Below are 21,704 nucleotides of genomic sequence, written 5' to 3'. Positions count from 1 at the left end.
TTCTAGTAAGCTTCCGGGGGGGGGGCGGGGCGTGTCTTACGTTTTTCCTTGGAGCCCTGGAGCCCCCAGCATCAGGCTGTTCACACTAAGCGCTCAGTAAATGCTGTGCACCTATGAAGGAGTGTCTGGGGGGATGGGGATTGTCCTGCGGGTGACTTTTGGACTATTCTTCGGCCTGAGTAGTTGCCAGGTTTGATTGGGGTGGGTGGCCCCAGGAACCAGGGTAAGGGCCTGATGGGGTTTCCCCTGGAGACAGGATGTTTGGCGCCTTCAGTAAGGAACAACAACTGAGAAGCTTTCTCAGGGCCAAAGAGAGGGTGTGCAAAGAGGCTGCAGAGGGAGCAGTTTGGGGGTGGCAGGTCGAGACTAGGGCAGAGGGAGGGTCCAGGTCTCCGTCCAGGGCACCTGGCCACCGTGCATGGGGAGTGCAGGTGGCCCTCCCTCTTCTGTGCCTCACTTTCCCGAGCGAGGGAAGGACACGGTTCATCGCATGGGAGAGCGGAGAACCCTTTGTTGGGTCTCATTGTTTCCAGGAGGGTGTGCAGAGGCTGCGTTGGGCATATCCATCCTGGTGCCACTCACAGGCTGCGCCCGCCAGAACTCAACCCTCACCCCACCAGCCTCCTCTCCCGCCCCTCCGCGCCTGCCCGGTCGGTCGACCCCTCCGCGCCCCTCGCTCCTGGCCCCGCCGCCTGCCCTCTCCGCCGGCCTCCGCGGCTCCCGGACCATCGCGAGCCCCCGGCATCGGCCCCGCCCGCAAGCAGGATCTCCCGAGTCGAGTCCTTCCTCCTCCCCCACCCCGCCCTTCCTCCTCCTGCCCGCCCGCTCCCCAGTCGGCTCCCCGGCCGTGTGCGCAAGCGTGTCCGGCCCCTTCCCCGCCCCCCGCCTGTGCCCGGCCCCCGCCTCCCAGCAGGCGGACTTACCAGCTCGCAGGCCGGCCCAGAGCCCGGGACAGGGACCGGGCCGAGCGGAGCCGCCGCGCCAGTGCCGCGCCTCCAGCCCGTGCGCCTAGCGGATCGGAGCTGCGCGCGGAACTGTCCTGCCTCGCCCCGCGCCACCCGCGAGGGTGAGTACGCGGCGGCCGGTCCCCGTGGGGCCCGCGAGGGAGGGTGGGGAGCGCCTCCGGGTCCCGGCTGCCCGGTTGCCCGGTTCCCCGCCCGGCGCCGCGGCCGAGGAGGTGGTCGGGCCGGGCACGTGGGCGCCGCGCGGGGCCGGGGCCGGGTGGGGAGGCCACAGCCCTGGGATCCCTTGCCCTGGACCAGTTTTTCGCGGGAAGCCGATTCTTTCTGCTCCTTGGGAGTGAGCAAACGGGACGGTCCTCTTCTCTGGAAAGTTTCTAGCCCCCACCCCTGCGCATCCTCTGAGCCGACTTCTGGCCACAACTGCCCCACCGAGTCCAGGAGATCCTGGGCTGGCTTGCCTGCAAGTGGCAGGCTCTGCTGGGTCTGGCTGTGTGCAGGAGACCCAAGGTCACCAAGCAGAGCCCAAAGGTGGGGCTGCTAGCTGCAGGTTGGCTGTGCCCAATACACCAGTCCACGTTGCGGGGCTCTTTGGGCCTAGGCCACTGGGCCACAGAGCTGCCTGGTTGGTGGGCAGTGGGATGGGATGGGGTTGGGGTGAAGGTGGAGTCCAGCTGGGGGCAGAATCGCTGGGCTCAGCCATCTGTGCTGGGTGCCCCCCTGGGGCCCCTGCTGGCTGGGACCTCCCAGGCAGCCCAGAGCTGCCAACATGTCTGCCAGCACTGCCCCCTCCATTCTCAGTCCTGGGGGAGGCTCCTTCTGGGCCCAGGAGGCCTGACCTACTGCTGCCACTTCCTCCGTCTGTCCCGCAGACTGGGTCCCGAGTGCTGGGGTTGGGGGCTCCTGCCAGAGGACTGGGGCTACAGGCACCGTCTGGGTGCTCAGCTGTGCCCATGTGACCTCATGCCCACCCACAGGCTGGCACCCCCATGCGCTTCTCACAGAAGCCTGTGCTTTCCACCGCTGTGGGGAGGCACAGTGTGGAAGCCAAGTTCAGGCAGACTTATTCTTCGCGGAACCTTGGGAACGGGCCTGGTACAGCTAGGGTGTCACCAGAGGCACAAACCAATACCGTGCTCTCCTGAGCCTTGCTGTGCCACGGGGGGGGGGCAGGGAGGGGGGATCATAAAGGCGTTGGGCACTGTGGAAGGTGCCTGCACAGAGGCGGAGGTATGTGAGTGTTTGCTATTAGCAGCGGTTCTCCCGCACTCTCCAAAGTTCTCCACACTCACCAAAGCTGCCCCATAATTCTAGAGGGGGTGCCTGGGAGGCGCCAGCTGTTTGGGGCCTAGAAATGAACTTCTGGGGCTTTTTCTCTTTGCCGGGAGCTCATCTGTGAATAACCCCTGCCCGAGCCGAGGTGGCCCAGGTCCCTCTAGCCTGTTCCTGGCTCTGCTTGTGTCTCCCCTGCACGTGCTCTTCGTGCCTCCATCCCTCAGCAGCCATGTGTTGGGCGGGAGATCTTAGTCTGTCCCCTGAGCCCTGGGTCTCCCTCCCAGCAGCTGAGGGAGAGCCAGGAGTCGGGGGCTTTCCCCCAGAGTCCGGGTGGTCAGGGGTTAGGAGGGGAGGGTAGACGGGAGGTGGAGTTAGGAAAGTAGCGCGGGAGCCTCTTGCTTGGACTGTGGGTGGAGAGGCATCTGTGGCTTGGGAGTGGGCTGTGCTCAGAGCCACAGGCCCCTGGCCCGGGCGTGAGTGGAGGCCCAGGCCAAGGAAGCCCTCGGCGTCTTCTGGGCCGCCTTCCCTTCCCTCCCTCACCCCTTCCCTACCCAGAGCAGTGACTCAGTCCCCACTCCTCAGAAACAGACTCGCTCAGCCTCTCCACCCTGCCAGCCCTCTTAGATCTCTGGGATCCAGTTTTCTGGAGAGAACCGAGAATCTGCTCCTTTCAGAATTATATAACAAATCCTGGAAAGAGGCCCCCCTACCCTTCACCAACTGGAGCAGAGAGGCCAGTCCCCCCTTCCTGTGCCCCAGCTCAACCTGTGGCCGTCTGTGGTTTACCCCTACTGGCCTGGTATCTGCCCTGCACTGGGTGCCCGCCCAGACCCTACCTGGGTATGTTCTCTGGGCGAATTCTTCCTCTCAGAGCAGCTCAAAGGTTTGCCCCCGCCGTCGTGGGGAAGGGATCCCTCCATCTCAGAATGACACAAAGGGGTCCCAGCCCATGGTGGGGTGCGAACCTCCAGCCTCCTGAAAGGGACCCTTCAGATCAATGTCCCAGAGGGTCCCAGAGTCTGAGAGCCAGACCTACAGATTATGCCCAAGGCATCCACCACAAGCCAGCTGAGTCCCCAGGCCCTGGGAGTTGGACCCTCGGTGCCAGGGAGCAGGGCAGTCAGGTGGGGGGACACCCAGAAAACATGCAGGGCCTGCCTCCCCCTCCTGACTCCTCAGTTGCCCTGGGGTTGCACACTTCCCTGCAGAAACGAGCTGGTTTCTCATGCCTCTCGACCTCGGGTCCTCCTTCCTTCTCGACTCTTGGCCTTGACCTGAAACCTTTGGTTTCCTTGAGGAAATGACTAGGGCAGGCAGGTTTGGGTGCCTCTAGTCATTAATTCCCCTCTCTCGTTTGTCACCCCTTCCCAGAGGTGCTCAGCACTTCTACACGAGTGTTCTGAGTGCCCCTGGAGGGCCTGTGGCCACCCCTGGCCTCACGTTCACTCCTGACCTGTATCACATTCCTAGTGTGTGTGTGTGTGTGTGTGCGCGCGTGTGTGTGTGTGAATGTGAGTGTGAGTGACGCTCTTTATTCTACGGATAGAGGAAGTGGTCAAATGTAGCTGCAAGTGGGAGCAGCTGTGTGTGATGCGTGGGCCCCAGCCAGGTGCCACGGGCCTTCGGCTGGTGCCCCTGAGGCTGGCACGGGGTGAACTCTGCCAGGGGTGCACTGGGTTGATCGCTCTTCAGCGTGAGGAAGGCCATCCCAAGCTGCAGGTTTTACTTTAATCTTGGCCCCTTGCCTGGGACCGGGAGACCTCCAGCCGGATGACTGCCTTATCTCTGCCACCCCACACCCCGCCAAGCCATCCTGCAGGGAGATGATGTGAACGCTCTAGAATTTGAAGCCCTGGCCTCTGCCCTGAGCCCAGCAGGGAGGAGGGTGCTGCTGGGGCCGGGGGGTGGCCGGGGGGGTGGCCCCCTGGGCCGCGAGGGTGAGGAAGGCCTGGCCGTAGGATGGCCCCTTCTTCCTGTCTGCAGCTTCACTTCAAAGCCCCAGTGTGTCAAGATCCGTGCCCCAGGATCTTGCTTTCCTGGGCAGGGTGGGGACCATGGTTGCTAGAAAGAGGGCACGGAGCAGTGTGCAGAGTGCCGGGCTCGCACACTGTTGTTCTGCGTGGGTCCAAACCCTCCTCCGGGGTGCACGTTCCAGGGCCTGCGGTGATGCTCCTGTGTCCATGGTCTGCCCTGTGTCCTCTGCCCGTGCAGCCTCTGCAAATACCTGTCCTTATAATAGTAAAAAGGGACTTAGTAAATAACAAAACTAGTTATGATTTATCTATCGAGCACTTATTAAAAGCCTGACCCAATAAACCTAAAAAAAAAAAAAAGTGCTGTCCACTTATTTACATCACCTCACGTAAGCACGACCCTTTCATTAAGCCCATTTGTAACTGAAGCCATGGAGGCTCTGGAAGATGAACCCATTCGGCCAAGGTCAAACGACTCCTAAGCAGCTGAGCTGGGACTCCTAGCTAGGCCTGTTTCCAAAACCTGCACTTTTCAGCCCAGTTCGCTACTGCCCTGCAACTCTGCAAGCTCATCTTCCCCTGCCCTGTGACCCATGAAGAGGGCGAGGCTCAGAGGTGTGACAGGGTTTGCTCAAGGCCACCGGGTGTGGGTGACGAGAACACAGCCCTCCCGATTCGCAGCCCAGGGCTCTGTGCAGCCCCGAAGCCCACGTCTGTCCTGTCGGTCCTGCCTCCCCATCCCCTGCCTCTCTCAGCTGGGCAGGGCTGGGCTCTCCTTCCTCCCTCCCCTCTGCGGCCCCTCCCAGCCCCTGCCGGCCCCCACCTCTCCCCCTTTCCCTCCGGTAATTGCTTCCATCTGGCCTGCCCATCGGCTCCTATTCCTTGGAAATGCGGCTCCCCCGCTGCCGCCCACAAGGCTGCAAGGCCTCATCCGGCAACCACGGCGACACGTGGGGAAGGGGAGGGGTCCTCCGGGGGTCTGAGCGCGGGGACCTGGCCGAGGTGGCTGCTCCTGGCATCTGGCATCCCCAGATTCCTGCCAGGCCACAGTACCTTTTGCTCTGGGGCTCTCCTGGACCCTGGCCTGGCCTGGCTCAAGGCCAGAGAGGCTCCTCAAAGACCTGCTTCCCCTCTGCTCCTCAGAGGTCACTCAGGTCAGGAGGAGGGAGGCCTGGTTGGAAGGGATGGCAGGACAGAAGTGGGGGCCAGCAGGGGCCCACCCTGGCAACCCACTGCTTGAAGGTCACGGGAGGGGAGCAAAGCAGGGGACGGGCAGTGCCAGAGACCCAGGGACCTGGGAACTCTGGGCAGGTGAGAAGGGAGACGGCTCATTTCCTTTGGTTCCGAGCAATTGACTCAGAACCAGCAAAACTCGAGATGAAGCTTCGTATTTTGTCGTGATCAAAAGTAACACTTGCGCGTTTAACGGTGTGTTCAGCGCTCTGTGGACTCCCTTGCCTAGGCTGGGTGGGGGGGGACCCAGGGTCTTCAGTGCGGCCACCTGGAGCTCTCAGGAGCAGGCCTCTGCCTGTGTAGGGGGCAAGTGCCCTGCGGCGGAAGATGTTCAAGCTTGGACCCGTGACCTTGGCAGGGACGGTCCAGAGGAGATGCAGGCATTGGAGGGGCATGTGTGTGGTGTGAAATGGGCTTGAAAACTCTCAAGGCGTTTTCCTCCCTGACTCTTTAGGGTTTTCACGTAAGCTCCAGGAGCCTGTCATCTCATTGCCGTGTCCTTCATGCCTGGAATGATGTCTCACAAATACTAAGTGCTACAGTGTCTTCACTGTGTCCCTGCTTTGCTTCCCCCTTTTCTTGGGGCGAAGGGCGAAGAGTTTCCCTTTTGACAGCTGAGCTGTTTGGAGCCTGGCCTGGCAGCCTTTTCAGACACAGGAGAGGCAGGCAGGAGCCCTGGGGGTGGGGTGGGCAGGAGTCTGCCCACCGGGAGGGCATCCTCCCACTCCCCCATGCCAGGGGCAGCTGGTCACATTCCTGCCCCCATCCCCTCCTCAGCCATGCCTTTGGGTCCTTGCACAGACTGGTCCTAACCTCCCCTCCTGCCCCATGTCAGCTCTCCCCTTATCCGGGTCCACGAAAAGCTCCCCAGGGGTGGAACCCTCTGGGGTGTCAGCTCAGGAGTGAGGGCTCAAGAGGCGGGTTCGCCCCCATTCTTGCTTCACCCCAAACGACTCCACTCTTATTCCTTCTACATATTGGGTTTCCACATAAAATCTCATTTGAAAGTGGGAGAGAGGGTATCTCGGCTTAAAACCCTTTTTATTTGAAAACCTCCGTTGGGCGCCGGTCAGACTGTTCTACTTCCCCAGCTGCGTGTTCTCAGCTCCCCACCTCTGCTCCCACTGTCCCCTGACGGTGGCTTGGGCGCCGTTGGCAGTCCCCTTCCTAGATTGCATCTGACTCGAGCCTGTTCTGAGGCTCCCCTGACGGCCGGGCACCCTTGTCACTTACCCCACCCTCCCACAGGTCCCAGCCTGTGACATCAGGGGACCCTACCACCCGTGAGCTCAGACGGGTGGGGGAGGGCAGGGCTGCACAGCCTTGGGCCTGACACAGAGCCTCGGTTTCTCACTTCTGAACCAGAGTGCGTTTCAGATCATGTCCCAGCACCTGGGGCCTGGCTCTGTAAGTGCTGGCTGGTGGGTTTTCTGTGATTCAGGGTGCGGCCCAAAGACTGCAGAGTGCCTTCCTTCGGGGCCAGGAAGCCAGGCAGGTGGCCTTTGTCTTCTCTGTCCGCCCCCAGCTGTGTGACCTCAGGCAGGTCTGGGACTTTGGTTCTCCATCAGCCCATCCGATAACTGGGCTAATAGCGTCTGCCGCAGCGCAGCTCATGGGATGGATCTCAGAGCACAGATGATAGACACTGGCGAGCTCGGGAGGCCTCAGAGGTCCTGGCTGATGTTAGACCGTCGGGTAGGACCCGTGACCGTCTGACTCCCCATCGTGTCCCCAGCACCCGGCACCGCACTGGCACGTGGTAGCCTCTCGGTAACTCTTTCTTTTTGCAAAGGTGGGAGCTGAGACTCAGAAAAGTAACTTACTGTTCAAGGTCTCAGAGCGACTTTTCCCCCAGACAGGGGCTGCCTCTCCTGTGCTCCATCCCACCCCTGTCTCTCCTTTCTCCAAGGTCCTGGTTTGCCCTCTGGTTCCAATGATCCAGGATTGTTGAGGCTGAAACCCCTGGGGCGTGGCCGATGGTGGGACTGGGTGGGCTGGGACCAGTGCTCTGGAAACGCCCCCGCCCTGTGCTGCTTCTCCTGGACCCGCCTGTCCGGCTGAGAGGGTGTGCAAGCATCCTTGCAGGAGGTGTGGGCCCTTCTCTCCCCACGACCCCTTCTCCTCTTGTCCCCTCTTTGGTCCTTTTCCTCTTTCTCCTCTTTTTCCGACCCGCCTGCCTTCCTTCCCTTCTCCTTCAGATTTCTCTCAGCTCCTCCCCCAGCCATCCCTCTTCCTTTGTGTCTGCCTCCTCTTCTTTCCCTTGTGCCTCTGCCCCCGCCTCACCCAGGCCCCGGCATCCTTGCTGTCCTGCCTGATGTGGCAGCTGGACTTCGGGTGGGTGCCCTGCAGCCGTGGAGGTTCAGGAGCGCCTCCTCTTGTTGGCGGCCCCAGCATCTTCGAGCGGGACGCTCGTGCAGCAGTCGGGTTGGGTGAAGGGACAGGGCCTGCCTCGGGTGCGGATGCTCTGATCTTAAGCTCAGCTTCCTGGGCCCTCACCTCCCTTCTTGGACATCGTTCTGGGCCGGAAGGCAGGACCTCATCCCGGAGCCAGAGGGCCTCCACAGAAGAGCTGGCTGGTGGAGCTTCTCTGGCTTCTGACCTCTGCCCTCCACCCTCCTCTCTCCAGGGGTACCTGCTGGGATGGAGGAGGCTGATCAGAGCAGGGAGGAGCTTTCTGCTCAGATGCCTCCAGGTGAGCGCACACAGCGCGCGCGCGCGCGTGTGTGTGTGTGTGTGTGTGCGCGTGTGCGTGCGGGAGAGTATGTACACGGGTTGTGTGGCAGAGAGAACATGGGCCTGCATCCGCGTGTGGACGAGAATGGGGTCCACTGGTGTGGGTCTGGGCCCCCCTCCAGGCCTTCATTGTGCAGCCCTGCTCCTAGCCCAGAGCTCTCCTCTCTGGGCTTTGGGGCCCTGGCTCTGCACTGAGGCTTTCCTCTGTCTTGGGGGCCAGCTGCTCCCCTGTTGTGGTCCCACGTGGTGGTGGCTGGTCCGGGGCCACCCACTCAGCTGCCTGGGGGCCCTGGGGCCAGTGTGCTTTGCCCCCCACCTCCCCCAATGGAGGCGTGGGGGGGCTTCCTGCCCGGTGCCTCACCCCTGCCAAGGCGGAGGGAATGGGGAACAGCTGCGCCGGCCGATCCCGGCTCCGTATGGATTTGGTTTGACAACAAAGCTCCCTCTGTGTGTTCTCAGGCCCCTTACATAACCGGGGCGGGGGAGGCAGGCAGGAGGAGCTGGAGATGGGGACAAGGTGACAGCAGGATGGGGCGGCTGGAAAGGGGGCAGGGGCCGGGAGGGGCGGGGAGGGGAGGGAGAGAGACGACCGTCGAGAAGGAGGGAGGGTGGGCAGCGGCAGGAGGAAGAGCCTTGGCTTGACCCCGCGGTCCTACTTCCCGCCTCCCAGGGCGGAGGAAGCTCCGTTTCCAGGTCCTCTGGCCTTGTCCTGTGGGTGCCTTGTCTTCCTTTCTGGAGCCCCGCCTGTCAGCCCTGGACCTGCAGAGGAGGGGCTGCTGGGCCTGAGAGTCCAGGAGTGAGGCCAGAGGAGAGTCCAGGAGTGAGGCCAGAGGAGGTTTGGGGCTGGGCCTCAGAGGCGTCCTTACCCCACCCTGTAACCGAGCACATTCCCTAAAGATGGGAATCGGTCTCCCTGGTGCCTTGGGCTTCTCGTCCCTCCTCCTATAGCCCCGGACCTGGGCCGGAAGCCCCTCCAGCTGTTCTCTTGATGGTGCTGCTGAGGGACGCTGACCCTGTCGGGTGGCCCCAGGCCTCCCAGCTCCTCACGCAGCCCCCCACCTGGGGCCTCCCCAGCTCCAGACCCTCGGCCACTTCAGAGACCCTGTGGCCCTGTCCCCTGCACACCACCCCCCTGAATAATCAGACACTCTCTTCTCACTGTCACTGTCCCCGCAGCTGTCCAAATAGAGTGAGAAGAAAATGTTCTCTTTCCGGAACAGCTGGACTGACAGGCCGGGAAGGCCAGGTGAACTGGCCAGGCTTGGGTGTGTTCCTGGGGGCAGGAGGGGCCCTGTCCCAGGACTGACCCTGACAGCTTCTAGGCAGGAGGAAGGGCTCGTGGAAGAGGCCAAGAGGATGGATGGGGATGCCTGTCTGGCCTCCCACCTTCAGACGGGGCCAGGGCCCCGCGGTGGCGCAGTCTTCTGGGCCTTCTCAGGGTCTCCTCTGTGCCTTGGTTTCTCTGAGCCGGCTTCTGGCACCAGGCTTCCTCAGAAAGAGGAAGTGGTCTGGCCCTGAGGGTGGTGCTCATGCGCGGGCCGCAGCTCCTGCCCTTCCAGCCTGAGAACCACGACGGCTCCCAGAAGGGCAGAGGGGAGGAGCTGCTGGCAAAGCCCGGGGTTTTCCTGGGCGTGAGTGGCAGAGAGCCCAGGGTTCTGGCTCGTGGCTTGACCCCCGGCACCGCCCTCCGTGAGATCTAGGGTGCCCGCCCAGGGGCACCCTCTATGACCCTGGGCCAGCAGCTCTGGGGAGAGGCGGCGTGGGCACGGCCCAAACCTGCCGAGCAAGCCCGAGACTGGAATCCTCAGTCCCCAGGCCCAGACTGCCCCAGTCCTGCCCCCCTCCGCCTCCCCCAGGACTGGGAGCCAGGATGAGTTTGGAATTGCTAATGCCTCAGGGCCTGAGCCCCAAAGGGCTTGAATGGGGTGGGAGGTGGGCAGGGGAAGGCCTAGGGGTTTCCTGGACTTGGTAGCGGGAAGATGAAGATCAGGTGCAGGTGCAGAGAGGCTGGGACAGGCCAGGAGGATGGTGAGTGAACGCTCACTGGGGGGGTGCCCTGCCCCGGGGCAGCGGCCTCTGCCCCGTGCCTGACATTGCCTCCCCTGGCCCCGGGAACACGCTTACAAGGCCGAGTGTCCCCCCCTCTTTGCTTTCCTGCAGCCCCCTGCTCGACAACCCATCTTCCCGGGTACCTCTGAACACAGCTGGGGTGAGGCTCCCTTCCCGGGAGCTGGGCTTGGCCGCCCCAAGCCAGGAGCCCAGGGCTCCCCTTTTCTCAACTTTTGGAGATGACAAGATCCCCAGAGGACTGGCTCAGCCACTCCTGGCCCCTCTCAAATCTCAAGGTCCCTGGCTGACAACCCAAGGGACCAGCAACCTGACAAACAAACTTCGCTGGAGCCGGAGCTGAAGTTGAAGGAAGCCGGTGGGCAGTGCCCTTCTCGAAAGATGGGGGAAGACAGCGCCCTGGCAGAGGAGGCCCAGCAGGCCCCAGAAGCTGTCCGTTGTGGCGGGAAGTGGGGCCAGCAGGGAGGAGGAAGAAGGAGGAGAGAGGGGGGCGGGGGGGGGAGGGGGGGAGAGGTGTGTGTGTGTGTGTGTGTGTGTGAGTGTGTGTGTGAGTGTGTAGGGGTCATGTTTATTCTGGGCTGTGCTCCTGTGCTTGAACAGGGATTCGTGTGTTTGTGCTCAGAGGTGTGTTTGTAGGTTTTCAACACGGAGGGTCTCAGTGGACCAGAGCGGAGCTGGGCTGGGAAGGGGCTCAGAGTGTCCTCTGGGTGCCTCCCGGCTCTGTGCGTGCTCAGATCTGCCTCCCTGTTTCCCTACAGGGGCTGCGTGAGCCCCTGGCAGGGGAGGCTCTGGGTCATCCCTGATGACCTGGCAGCCCTCCTGCCAGCAGTCCCACCTGCTCTGCCCTGGCCCTGCCCCAGAGGGACCACTGGTCAGACTGGAAGGTCTGCACCTTCCCCAGCAACACCTAGAATGCTAGCCGCCCCTCCCCTTCCTCATTGGTAACCTTTACCTCCAGGAGAGTTGTATAAACAACTGATTTGTGGAAACATCTTACTGATGTGAAACGATCTCAAAAGGGTCTCTCTTATCGGCTTCGCTGTTCCCAGGGGACAGGCTGATGGAGGAAACGGAGGTCTTGTTTTCATTCTCCGCAGTTTCATTCCTCCTCCAGAAACCCCACCCCAGAGGCCGTGCTGTCCCGCCGCACTCCACCATGCATGATCCTCCCCTTTTGCCCTAATCCCACCCTCAGCAGCTCTGACCCTGGTGGGCTCCTGACAGAAATTCAGGCGTGCACTGAACTTGGCCCTGTAGCGTCCCTGCTGGGGGACTTTGGGAGTACCAGCTCTGGAGAGGGGACACCGCTCTGCAAATGAGGCACTGCTCAGAGTGGAGCGGTGCTGCCCCTGGAGCTGCCGGGGGAGGGGGACAGCTTGGCGCTGGCTGGAGGTCTGGGGCCACGCCCCGTGGGACTGGGCACTTTCTCTAGGAGGAGTTGTACCCAGAAAGGGAGAGCGGCTTGGCCACTGAGGACTCCAACGCCCCCTGAGCCTGGCCTGTACGTGGGATCCACGTTCAGTGCAGGCAGAGTCTGGGTGGCAGTCCCCCGGTCCCCGGGCAGCTGCATGTGTGCCATGAGTGCAGTGGACCCAGCGGCTGGGAGGAGAGGTGAGTGCAGTCGTGGTTTTGGGGTCTGGTGGGAGCTCTGGACTGCTCCCCGTGCTGGCCTGGGGCAGACCTGGAGTGGAGAGGGGCTGCCACGCACTGGGGGGAGGCCCAGACCAGGAGTCACCTTCAGCTTCCAGGGGCCCAGTGCTCGCTCTGGGCTCAGCCGGTGCTAAGGCTGCGGGCTTTCAATCCTGGGATATGTTTTGAGGCTCCCACACCTCCCAGAACTTGTTCTTGCTACTCCCATTTTACAGATGGGAAATCTGAGGCCCAAGAGATGCAGGAGCTTTTCTAGATCCACCCCAGACAGCTCCCCCCAATTCATGGGTGCCAGAGAGTGTAGGGCTTCTGAGCAGTTCAGACTGCTTGAATTCTTTATTTCTGGAGACCCCGGGACCCTTAATGTACTTCTGTGTGCCTGTTTGCTCATCTGTAAATGAGAATGAAAGAGGACTACCACACAGAGTGTTTTAAAAATTAAGTAAGAGAAAAAAAAATTAAATGAGGTTTTGCATAAGAGCTGCTGAACAGCCCCAGGAATCTTTAAAAAATGAATCCAGAGTGTCGCTCCTCTGTTCATACCCTCCAGTGACTTCTCATGGAACCCTGAGTAACGTCCAGGCTCCAGGGTGGCCTGTGACGTCCTGTACCACCCGGCCAGCGGGTCTCCCTGGCACCGCCACTGGCCCTTCCTCACTGTCTCCGGTCACTTTGGACTTGTTTCTGTTACTTACACCCCACAGGCCCCAGGGTCTTTGCTCTTCTCTCGGGCTGGAACCTCTGCTCCCCCCCCCCCCCACCTTTCCATGACCGCCTCTCGCTTAGGTCTGAGGTCAAGAGTCAGCCCCTCAGGGACCTGCCAACGCTCCATCCCAAGGTGCTGCCCCATCTCCCTCTGCTCCACTGCCCTGTTCTGATGGCCTCACCATGTGTTCCTTCTTCTTCTTTTTTTTTTTGTTTGTTTGTTTGTTTGTTTTTTTGCGGTACGCAGGCCTCTCACTGTTGTGGCCTCTCCCGTTGCGGAGCACAGGCTCCGGACGCGCAGGCTCAGTGGCCATAGCTCACGGTCCTAGCCGCTCCGCGGCATGTGGGATCTTCCCGGACCGGGGCACGAACCCGTGTCCCCTGCATCAGCAGGCGGACTCTCAACCACTGCGCCACCAGGGAAGCCCTCTTCTTCTTTTTTTAAATAAATTTACTTATTTTATTTATTTTTGGCTGCGTTGGGTCTTCATTGCTGCGCGCGGTCTTTCTCTAGTTGCGGCGAGCAGGGGTTACTCTTCGTTGCGGTGCACAGACTTACTGTGGTGGCTTCTCTTGTTGCGGAGCACGGACTCTAGGCCTGCAGGCTTCAGTAGTTGTGGCACGTGGGCTCAGTAGTTGTGGCTCGTGGGCTCTAGAGCACAGGCTCAGTAGTTGTGGTGCACGGGCTTAGTGGCTCCGTAGCATGTGGGATCTTCCCGGACCAGGGCTCGAACCCGTGTCTCCTGCATTGGCAGGTGGATTCTTAACCACTGCGCCACCAGGGAAGCCCTCACCGTGTGTTTCATGGCACCTTTTCTTATTTATCTATGTGGTTGTCAGGTGTCTCCCCCCACCCCTCCCCCCGCTCCCCAGGGGTGCACTCCAGGAGCACAGGCCTGTTACCTTGTTTCCTGCTGTAGTTCAGTGCCTGAGGCTGTGCCCTGGGTGCAGTAGGCCCGCAGTCCCTGTCAGCTCCTGTTTCTTCTGGACTGCCCAGCCTCACCGTGTCCCTGGAGGCCTCAGGACCCCAAACCTGCCCTGGGACAGGGCTGTTCTTGCAGACAAGCCCTTCTGAGGAGCAGGCAGGCGGGGCAGGGGTGTGTCCCCTTGGCTTTCCTTCCCCCACTCAGGATTCGTCTCAGGGTGACCTCACTTAGAACATCACTCAGCTGCCCAAGGTATATGAAGTGGGTGTCGATGGGCCAAAGGTGGCAGGACTCTTTCCCTAGAAACCACTTCTGCTGGTAAAACAGGGTATTCCTGCGAATTCAGAGGAAATGACACATGAAAAGATAAATACGGATGGGATGACTGTACCAACTTCCCGAATGGCTACGCCCCGCCCCTGGTCTATGTACCCCCAGATCTTTTCCCTGGGCTCTTTATAACCTGGCAAGGATTCTGGAGAAGGGTTAAATTGCTCTGCTGTAAATGATGTTGCTGCTAGCCTGTACAGAGCCTTTACGGAAAGCAGAATGAATGACCCCTGCGATTGGACACAGCCCTGCACGAGGGTGACGGTTTGATAAGCCAAGGGAGGGCTGGATTTCAGCCCTCACTCCCTACCCAGGCCTGGCCACACACACTCAGTCTGCATAGCTGTGCCTGGTGGCCCTGCCCCTGCTGTTCCCTGTCTGCGGAGTGGAACATAAGGAGAGAGAAGAATGGCCTGTGTCCATTGGATCCATGAGGGGGAAAGATGAAGCGCATTCTGGAGTCTGAGACCAGCTGCTTCTACTTCTCCCCGGTAACAACCTTAGAGCCCCTCTTACCTGGCATATCCACCCACCCTAGAAGGAAGTGCCCTGTTTTTATCTCCATTTGATGCAGCAGAAAACTTGAGATCCAGAGAGGATCCAACACTTGTGCAGCCAATAAGCGGTCGGTCTGGAATGCAGGTCCGGGTGTGTGAGACTCCAGAGTTTACATTCCTCTTTTTTTTTTTTTCCTCTCCTCTTTTCCTTTTAGCAAAATTTTAGTTGAAAGTGTATCACACTCACCCGTTAAAAAAAATTAAACATAAAAAGGGTATATGGGGCTTCCCTGGTGGCACAGTGGTTGAGAGTCTGCCTGCCAATGCGGGGAACACGGGTTCAAGCCCTGGTCTGGGAAGATCCCACATGCTGCAGAGCGGCTAGGCCCGTGAGCCACAACAACTGAGCCTGCACTCTAGAGCCCGCGAGCCACAACTACTGAGCCCGTGTGCCACAACGACTGAGCCTGTGTGTCTGGAGCCTGTGCTCCGCAATGGGAGAGGCCGCGACGGTGAGAGGCCCGCGCACCGCAATGAAGAGCGGCCCCCACTCACCGCAACCGGAGAAAGCCCTCGCACAGAAACGAAGACCCAACACAGACATACATACATACATAAATAAATAAATAAATAAAACGGTATATGATATAAAGAAGGCCTTTCCCCCATTCTAGACCCCTGCCCCCTTAGTTTCTTGCGCATCCTTTGAATAATCTATTCCTTTAGCGACATATCCACATATATGCGTGTAAGTCTTTTGTTAAAAGGGCATTGGAGATACACAGAACACTGCTCTCCACCCGCCTTTTTAAAGTTTCATCATGTACTTGGGAGGTAATCTGGTGTCAGCGTGCATGCATTTGCATCCTCTTTTTCACAGCTGTGTAGCGTTCCGTTCGTTGTTTGTGTGGTTATGCTTCTAAACGGGTCCTTGTGGATTGTCGGTAGAATTTCAAGTCATTTACATCTTTCACTGTCACAAATAGGGCTGTCTGTAAAGACTGTGATAGAAAAGTTCATGCAAATATAGGAGCCTTTTCTGTAGAATAAACTTCTAGCAATGGAATTCCCAGGCTAAGGGGATTTTGACAGATATTGCCAGGTCACTTCCAAAAAGGTCACCCTGATCCACTTGTGATCTAACAGGGGGCCTGTTTCCCCACCTCCCCAAGCAGCGTGTGCTCTCAGGCCTCTGGAGCTTTGCTGTTACGATCAGTGAAGAATGGGTCTTTCCTCTGTGCCTTTATATTATGTACTGTCAACTGCTCATTCATGTCCTTTGCCTATTCCTCTGTCTGATTTGTTGACTTGTTTCCTTATTGACTTGCATGAACACATTCCAGGCTAAGGGAATTCATTGGTCTGATACATATTATGTTACAGAGATACTTTTCCTTGTTTGTCATTTGTTTTTTAACTGTTCATCCTCTCTCTCCCCCTTCTCCTGCCGCCCTCTGCTTCTTAAATCTTTATGTTGTTCAATTTATCTTTTATAGCTTCTGAATTTTCATCTTAAAATCTGTACTCCCTCTTTTCAGTATAAAAATATTTCAAAATATAAAAGATAATAGAATCCCATGTGACAGCCAGATTTACAAATGCTCATGTTTTTGCATCTTCTGTCTGAATAGAACTAATCCCCGTCCTCACGATCCACCCCAGTTTACTTGATCTCTTCCTGGAATGTAATGCTCACCAAGAGTCGGGTGATTCCTCCATGTTTTGTTTTGTTTTAAATTCTTTTAGCTCACACGCGCTATAGATAGTCTTGTGTGTTTTTTAAATCAATGAGACCATACTGTAAGTATCTGTTTACAGTTTTTTGAAAACCTTAAACATCAGGTTTATCCTAATAGGTCCATAGCGAGTACTTTCTTCAGTTTAAATGGCTGTATTCAGTTGTGTGATGATACAGTTTGTTCAGCCATCCCTCCACTCTTGGACATTTAAGGTGTTTCCATTCTTTTGCTGTTGCCACAGTGCTGCAGTAAACATCCTTAGTGTGTGTACACGTACAAAGGCAGGTCACACTGGGATACACCTAGACGTGGAATTGCTGGCTCATAGCGTATGCACGCCTTCAGCCTTACTAGATACTATGAAGTACTTTTTGTCAATGAACAAAGCCTTTATGTCAGTGAACGCTAAGCCTTTATGTCAATGAACGCCTGCCAGTGAAATGTGCAAGAAGTGATATTCGGTTTTAACCTGCATTCCCTGGTCACTGAATGAGGCTGAACATCTTTCCACGTTTGTTAGGTGTGTGGGTTTGAGCTGCGAATTGCTTTTCCTGTCCTTTGCTATATTCTCTTTGGTTCCTTGGTCTTTTTCTTAATTGGTTGGAAGGATTACTGCTCCATCCAGGTATTTGTTGATGATATGCCTTCTCTGACTTGTCCAAGGCTGGAACTCTGCACCACTGTACCACTGCCTCTGCCTGTGGCCGAAGAGCTTTGTGAGCAGCTGTTCTGCAAAGGGGGCACCACTCAGGAGAGGGCTCTGATCAGGGGTCTGGGCACCTTCTCTAGGAGGTGCTGTACCCGGAAAGGGAGAGTGGCTTCTCCAACAAAGCCTCATCTCTCTCCTCCATCCCATGATCCTCCCCACCCCAGCGATGCAACCCTGAACCTGGCTAGTACGTGGGATCCACGTTCAGTGCCGGCAGAGTCTGGGTGGCAGTCCCCCGTCTGCCTGGGCAGCTGCGTGCGTGCCATGAGTGCAGTGGACCCAGCGGCTGGGAGGAGAGGTGAGTGCAGTCGTGGTTGTGGTGTCAGGTGGGAGCTCTGGACTGCTCTCTGTGCTGGCCTGGGGCAGACCTGGAGTGGAGAAGCGCTGTCACGCACTGGGGGGAGGCCCAGACCAGGAGTCACCTTCAGCTTCCAGGGGCCCAGTGCTTGCTCTGGGCTCAGCCGGTGCTAAGGCTTTCAATCCTGGGATATGTTTTGAGGCTCCCACACCTCCCAGAACTTGTTCTTGCTACTCCCATTTTACAGATGGGAAATCTGAGGCCCAAGAGATACAGGACCTTGTCCAGGGACAGCCGGCCTGTGATCACAGAGGCTGGGTTGGACCTCAGGTCTGCGTCCAAACCCCTTTCCTCTGCTTCCAGGAGACCAAGGGTACTTGGAGGTCTGGGGCTTGCTGGCTGGGGTTTTAGCCCAGGCTGGCCCTCTTGAGCGAGTAAGGAGGAAAGGAGGTTTCCTGGGTAATAGGGTGTCTCCAGGCCTAGCTCTCCTGAGACTCCACAGAGTATACTGACATCAGCTCGCAGTGTTGTCCAGCAACCTTGGAGCTGGTAGTGATTAAAGGGAGTCAAAAGTTAACCCTCGCCAGTTCTGTAGAAACAACACCTTCTGGTATAAGGGTGTGTTTGTGAGCATAGCAATGTGCCTTTGGCAACAAACGTGGCACTGGTTGGGTCTGCCAGGTCCTGGGCTGACCTCTGACAAGCCCCTGGCCCCTTGTTTGACCAGGTCGTGGCAAAGTAAGGGTGTGGAAATTTTTAACTTGGCGAAACCTTCTGTTCACACTTGTTCTGCTAATTTGCTCATTCATTTAGACATCTGTTCATTTCAGTATTCGTCAGTTACCTACCACACATCAGGTGTTTCATTTGGTGCTGGAGATACTGTGGGCCACAAGGAGTCCCTGCTTTCTTGGGTCCTATGATCTTGTGAGTACGGGAGACACTGTGGTGTTCCTGCTACAGAGGAAATGAAACAGGGCGACCGGGTGGGACAGACTGAGGGAGTGGTTGGGTAATCTGGGACCCGGTGCCAAGAGGAAGCATGGAAGCGTGAGTGCCAGGATCCTTGAGGGGTGGCTGGGGAGAGCAGCCTGTGCTTGGGTCCCAACAATGATTCCAGATCCCCCCAACATTTATACTGTAATCGACCCCCCTGACAAGGACTCAGATGTGAAACTCCTGGCACTGACCTTGCCTCGTCCTCCATCCTCAAACGGCGTTGGGGTGCAGATGGGGGCATGTGAGCTGAGATTCTTATCTTTGGGGAGGGGAGGGTGTGTTTAGGAAGTGTGGTGAGGCCTCGGGGGTCACCCGGGACCTCTTCAGTTCAGTGCCCACCCAGTTCTGCTCCACGTAAGGTTCAGTCCTTAGTGCTGTGCTTTCTGGTCACAAAACAGGCTGAAAAAGTGTTTTTTCAATGATGGCTGCCGCCTCAATGTAAGTAATTTTTAAGGGGATAGTTTACTTGCTTTGTTTTGTAGTGAGTCTTTGGAATCCTGAGTATGGGCCCCGCAGACAGCGTTCCTCAGCGCTGACTAGCCGCAATGCAAGTCCTCCACGGCCACGTGAGGCTGCGGCCACCTCACCCGCTGGGGCGCGGCGGGGCAGGTGCAGTCCACCATCTTCAGAAGGGGCATCTGGAGGCCGGAGGGAGGGACGGGCCTGGCCGTACTGGTGGTTTCAAGCCCCAGTTCCTGTAGGGCCTTCAGCTTTGGCTTCTTGGGGCTAGATTCACTGGCCCCTGGCTGGGAGATAGGAGGAGGGAATCGTGCCCGGGAGCCTGGCGCAGCAGGTCGACGGCCACACCGGAGTTTTTCTTAATTTATTGTGGGCATGAACCTGTACTGTTGACTCCCCACCCCGTCACTACACTTAAGCTCTTTTACCCAGCGAGTGGAATTCAAAGCTCGAGCCCCGCCCTGGCCAACTCCAGAAGTATGATCTTCACGTGGTTCTTTGTGGTGTCTTGTGACTGGTAGCTGCTAAGGTGGAGAATACAGTGTTTCTCTGCAGGGGACTGCAGGCCTGGGCTGTTGGAGACGCCTGCTGGGGGTGGAGGGTATCCTGTGGACCCCCAAGGTGGGGAGCAGAGAGCCTTCCTGCCCTGCAGGTGGAAGCCTCTGCAGCCCCTTTCCTCCAAGCTTAGATGGCTGGAGAGATGCCCCATCTGCCCACTGGTGGGCCTTGAGGCAGTTGGTCAGTTACTCTGCCCTTTGCCGCTTCACAAGAGCCCCGGGCCAAGACCAGCTCCCTCCCTACTGGGGCTGCAGGTCACGCTGTGCTGTTCAGGCTGTGTCTAGCCAGCGGCCAGGCCAGAGGGGCTGGAGTGGGTATCTGACCTATTGCTACCGCCTCTTCCCCTCTTGCTCTGCCTGCTCTGTGGCGGTGTAGTTCCCGATGAGTAAGTTAATTCAACAAACTTGTGTCGAGAGCCTGCTGTGTACCAGTCACTGTTCTAGACATTGGTGATACAGCATCGAACAAAACGACAGCCAAAGTTTTTCGCAAGCCAGGGAGAGGGATCTGAAATGTGAGGTGTAGGGGGGATTTTTGACCAGAGGTGGAGAAGATGAGTGGAGAACTGAGTGGGTAGATACCAAGCCTGTGTCTAGGGGAAAAGCATTCCAGGCTGAAGGAACAGCCAGAGAGGAGGGAGTGGGCCTAGCCCAGTCAAGAACAATGAGGCCCGTCTGAGTAGAGCAGACTAAATGAGGGAAATGGGGAAGGAGAGCAGAGAAGTGCTGGTGGGGAGATCACGTGCATTCTTACAGGTCAGAGCAAGGGCTTGGCCTTTCTGAGTGGATGGGCACCATGGAGGGTTTCTGAGCTGAGGAGAGGTGATACAGGTGACCCATTCTGGAGAATTGTGGTTAGTTGACGACACCCAGGAGTGGCTGATCACAACACAGTGCGACTCCAGTGGCCTGTGTCCTCACCTCGCCTCACCTCGCAGTTGTGTTAGTTACATCAAATTCAGCGTCCAGCTCAAGGCCCCCAGGAATAACGGCAGAGGACTCTAAGCTGAGAGGAATCGCTGTGGGTTAGCTGGCACTGTCGAGATTCACACACCTCAACAGGCTGGAAACATGGCAGGCGACTCCCGAGATGAGACGTTTGCAAGCAGCTGTAGTAGCACAGTCCTGCTCTTTGGTTCCAGAGGGTAGCCACATGAGATCAGGGCGCAGGAGACCTGGCTTACCAGCTGAGGGGTGTTGGTTCCCTGCCAGTGAAGCGGCATGGCCGTGAGAAAGTGAACGCGGTCTTTGCCAGCATTTGTGGAAGTCTGGTGTCCAGATGGAGGGCATTGGTGATCCCATGAATACAGCTGCGGGCTTTGAAGACATGCTGGAGGGCTTCCAGGGGGCCAGGCGACTCGCCTGGGAAGGCGAGCAGGAGGCTCCTCTCAGCTGTCAGGAGCCTCCGAAGGACTTTGATGTGACGGCGGGCAGCTTCCTCCTGTTGCTCCAGAGGGCTGCAGGTGGGCCCTCTGAGGATCTTGGCGTCGTCACAGGATGGTTTAGGGGCGGCGGAGGGCAGGAGTTAGGAACGCGCCTCTGGAGCTAAGCTCCTCACCAGCCCGGCGACCCTGGGCAAGCTGCTGACTCTTTTTGCACCTCGCTTCCCTGTCTCCACAATGGAGGTAATAATAGTGTTTAACTCACAGGGTTGAGATCATACTCGGAAAGCCCTTAAGAGTACCTGGCAGAGCAGCTCTCGATACGTGGTAATGTCTGGCGACATTTGGTTGTCAGAACTGGAGAGTGGGGGTCATACTGGCCTCTAGTGGGCAGCGGTCACGGTGCCGGTAACCATCCAGTGGTGCCCAGGATAGCCTCCACAGTGATGACTCACCTGGTCCCCAGAGCAATGGCAATGAGGTTGGCACCCCCCTGGTCTTGCACACAGTAAGTGCACAGTACATGTCAGGATCAGTAAGGGATGTCATACATTTTTAGTCTCATCTTATTACTCGTGTGTCAGATTTTTATAAAACATCTGCTACGTCCTAGGCACTGTAATAGAGTCTGAAGATATAATGCAGGCCTGGACCACAGAGGTCATAGTCTCATGGGCAAGATACGAAAACACATAATAATGTGATATAAAATTATATTATGTGATAAAGCATCTTCTCTAGGTGCTCTGGTAGACTCTTGGTATAGACAAGCCTCCAATTTCAGAGGTCAGAGGATAGTGGGCAAGCCATGAAAATAGTAATTATATAATACAAAAGGTTTACTACCTATTAAGAGCTAAAATCAAGATATAAACAATTTTTTGTGGAAAGAAAAACATTGCTTAGAAATGTCAGAAAACACTTCGTAGAGGAGGGGCCGGCGCTGCAGAAGGAGTGAGATTGTTGAGGCTAACGGGGGCTGCGTAGGGTCTCCCTGCTGGAGGAAAGCCCGTGCAGAGGTGGGCTTGTGGAAGAAGACGGCACCTGCAGCGCACGTGGCAGGAGCCCCGAGATGCACACGCAGGCCTTGGGGCCCGGGACTGAAGTGCCCTGGTTGCCTCTAAAAAGCTTTGGTTTTTCATTGGAGGAATGGGGAGTGATTGGAGCAGGAGGGTGGTTTGATCCAAACCATTTCTGAGAAAGATACCGTGTT

At 57.8% G+C, this 21,704-nt stretch overlaps 1 protein-coding gene across 9 annotated transcripts in view; it reads left to right on the top strand.

Moving 5' to 3' along the window:
* ST3GAL4 (ST3 beta-galactoside alpha-2,3-sialyltransferase 4) overlaps positions 1 to 21,704 on the top strand; it is a 74,213-nt gene that overhangs the window by 39,963 nt on the left and 12,546 nt on the right. The window contains exon 1 of one of the 9 annotated variants that reach the window (XM_027092968.1): positions 879 to 1,066. The exons of 6 other annotated variants lie outside the window; for them this stretch is intronic. Coding sequence is in view for 1 of the 3 variants with exons in the window: in XM_027092967.1 (XP_026948768.1) it covers positions 7,755 to 8,132 (378 nt within the window). In the remaining 2 variants the exon portion in view is untranslated. Of the gene's footprint in view, positions 1 to 878; positions 1,067 to 7,458; positions 8,133 to 21,704 lie in introns of those variants that run through there. 2 more of the 9 variants (XM_027092971.1, XM_027092967.1) reach the window with 2 other exon arrangements.

Source organism: Aethalodelphis obliquidens, unplaced genomic scaffold (genome assembly GCF_003676395.1).
Source record: "Aethalodelphis obliquidens isolate GAN/ISIS:26980383/991018 unplaced genomic scaffold, ASM367639v1 scaffold82, whole genome shotgun sequence".
NCBI lineage: Eukaryota > Metazoa > Chordata > Mammalia > Artiodactyla > Delphinidae > Aethalodelphis > Aethalodelphis obliquidens.
Note: the sequence above shows the minus strand (reverse complement) of the source record. Positions and strands in the feature narration are given on the sequence as shown.